The following is a 2403-nucleotide window of genomic DNA, read 5'->3' as shown; positions in this document are numbered from 1 at the left end:
CTACATCCAGTAGGTCGCTAATAATTTCATTGTAAATCTCATATACAGAGATCCACACGGAGCATGAGTCCGCTCCATTGATAGTAGTGTTCGTGGGCGATTCAGATGCATCGCGTGTCATGTTAGCAAACGCATACTGATCGAAACCGATAGGGCCGCCCTTTCCTTTTGTCAAAAGTGAGCTCTTAATGCGCTCCAATTCCTCGATCTCTGCCGACGTGAGCTCCTGTGCGGCTTCAAAAAGTTTCGGCTTGTAAGTGGGCACCGACCTCTTTATTTTTGATTTGTAAGATCCAAAAATCTTTTCCAGTGTACGGGGCACAACGCCGGGATCTGAACGCTCACCCATGATGGTATAGGTTTTACCCGACGATGTCACACCATACGCGAAAGTCATCACATTAGCACCGTCAAGAAACTTGTCCACTAAGGACGCTGTGGTTACGTTGAAAACCTCCTCCTGAGTAACCGTCCCAGAAAAAATGTGCGTAAACGTGGCTTTCTTATTTGCTCGCCCGGCTTTAACAACGAAAAAAAAATTGGCAAATATGACACGCATTTAATATAAAGTAATATAAACAGTAACAATTTCTATGAAATTTTTCACACAGTTACGGAGAGCATTGGGGTGCATTACCTCATCTTTTCACACTTCTGAGATGTAGAAATGGACGAGGAATGTCTACACAGCAACAGAGGATACCCTTTAGTATGGACTTTCTACATGCCCCCTTGATAACTGCACCGATTATATTTTACAATATAGAAGTTTCACATCATAAATATATTAAATAAAAATTTCCCAATGAAAAACTTTCATTACCATGGTTGGTCTCGACTGTCGTTGCATCGATCACTTTGATTGAAAGGTCTTCCTCTTGAATCGGTTTGATTCGCAAATAAACGGGTAGGCTTTCCCGTTCTTTGTCAGCCGCACCGAAATCTATTCGACGCGGGGCTTCGACGAGCGACGACGAATCCATAGTTGCTCTTTCACCTGTGAAAGACACTATTTCGTTATTAATTCTTCAGCTCCGTTATGTATTAATGGAATTATATTAACAGGTTGCTATAAACGCTTTCACGTTAAGTCTTCTCATTAGAAACATAGACCTTACTATTCCTGCGAACATACATTATTTCTAGGGCTCTAACCATCATAAGCCATTTCCTACTGATACAGCATGCAATTAGCTTTTGTGTTCAACAGCTTGCTAAGAAATGCCGGTGCCTCATGAGAAACGTTTGTCCCTAGAAAAAGACATTCCATACAAATTCCGTCAAATAATTGATGTGCGACTTCTTCACTAATTAGAACAAACACCTCGATACTATGATACCTGCATGAACATATGGCGTTCCCATAAGAAACACGTTATTATTAAAAGCCCCTAGAGATAAGACACTGGCTTATTTATAACAATTACACAGTACATTTAAAAATGCGTAATTAAATACAACATTAAAACAGGGCGGACTTAAAACGACGTTTTTTTGTTGCATGATTCCCTTACTTTCAGTCCTTTACTTCTATTATATAGGATAAATACTGTCTTTATGTGTAGAGCATTTTATCTAATTATGTATGATTAAAGTTGATCAAATAATATAAAGGTGCAAGTTTAATTAGGATATCAACGGAAATGGGTTACTTCCACATGGCTTGAAGCAACGGCTTTTGGCAAAGAAAGACAATGCTCATTTGGCTTCAACGGTTACGCATATTAAGACATAATATTAGCGTTGTTGGTAACATTCATGCCAACGATGCGAATCTATAAAAAAACTGCTGATATTATAACTCAAAAAAAGTCAACAACAAAACTTACAATGGGACTCAATCAAATTCAACAGTATAGCACCTTAAAATTCGGCCACTGTGAATGACAAAGCAACGGATAGTTTCGCGCGTTTAAATAGCGGCCATCTTGAGTCAAGCTTAACGAGAGCGTGCTACTTCCGGGTGTAAATCGCAGTCAACATGATCTAGAAGAACATATTCTAGATGGGTTATTTTAGAATCATTATCGAAACATAGTCGAACGCAGAATTCAGTTTCGTATATAAAAATTTGACCGATAATGTAAATAAATAACGATGTTTTCTTTGCTTTCATCATTCATCGTAGTGTACTTCCGGGTGTAGCCGGAGCACTATGCCCGATTTCCTCTTTGGCGGTCAGGTGAATTTTTTCGATCGGTGACAGCGAGAAAACAACATTCCAAAAAGATTATTGACAATCTGAATGTATGTTTAGTTTGTATAGGCTTTTCGGATACACCAAAAAAATTCTACCATCAGGGAATATCTACGTAAGGTTTAGTTTAACAAGATTATCAAGTGTAAAATGTGTCTTTAAGCCGCTTAGAGAACGAAGATTACGAGTCATTGAAACATTTGATT

The 2403-nt window shown here is 38.6% G+C and overlaps 2 protein-coding genes across 4 annotated transcripts in view; one reads left to right on the top strand and one right to left on the bottom strand.

Annotated features, from left to right (window-relative positions):
- The window catches only part of LOC111262577 (uncharacterized), an 8334-nt gene extending 6432 nt beyond the window's left edge, over window positions 1-1902 (bottom strand). Inside the window, exons 1-3 of the mRNA XM_086969214.1 lie at window positions 1830-1902; window positions 824-997; window positions 3-519 (exon numbers count right to left, since the gene is read on the bottom strand). Of these exons, the coding sequence (XP_086825340.1) occupies window positions 3-519; window positions 824-983 (677 nt within the window). The 5' untranslated portion in view covers window positions 984-997; window positions 1830-1902. The remainder of the gene's footprint in view (window positions 1-2; window positions 520-823; window positions 998-1829) is intronic.
- Window positions 1903-2209: 307 nt separating this feature from the next.
- LOC111262578 (uncharacterized) overlaps window positions 2210-2403 on the top strand; it is a 7981-nt gene continuing 7787 nt past the window's right edge. For all 3 annotated transcript variants that reach the window (XM_086969213.1, XM_022836925.2, XM_022836924.2), the window contains exon 1: window positions 2210-2312. The gene's annotated coding sequence lies outside the window, so the exon portion shown is untranslated. The remainder of the gene's footprint in view (window positions 2313-2403) is intronic.

The sequence above is a fragment of the Varroa jacobsoni genome, unplaced genomic scaffold (assembly GCF_002532875.2).
Source record: "Varroa jacobsoni isolate VJ856 unplaced genomic scaffold, vjacob_1.0 scaffold_676, whole genome shotgun sequence".
In the NCBI taxonomy this organism is placed as follows: domain Eukaryota; kingdom Metazoa; phylum Arthropoda; class Arachnida; order Mesostigmata; family Varroidae; genus Varroa; species Varroa jacobsoni.
The sequence above is the reverse complement of the archived record's forward strand: the minus strand, read 5'-3'. Positions and strand labels throughout refer to the sequence as shown.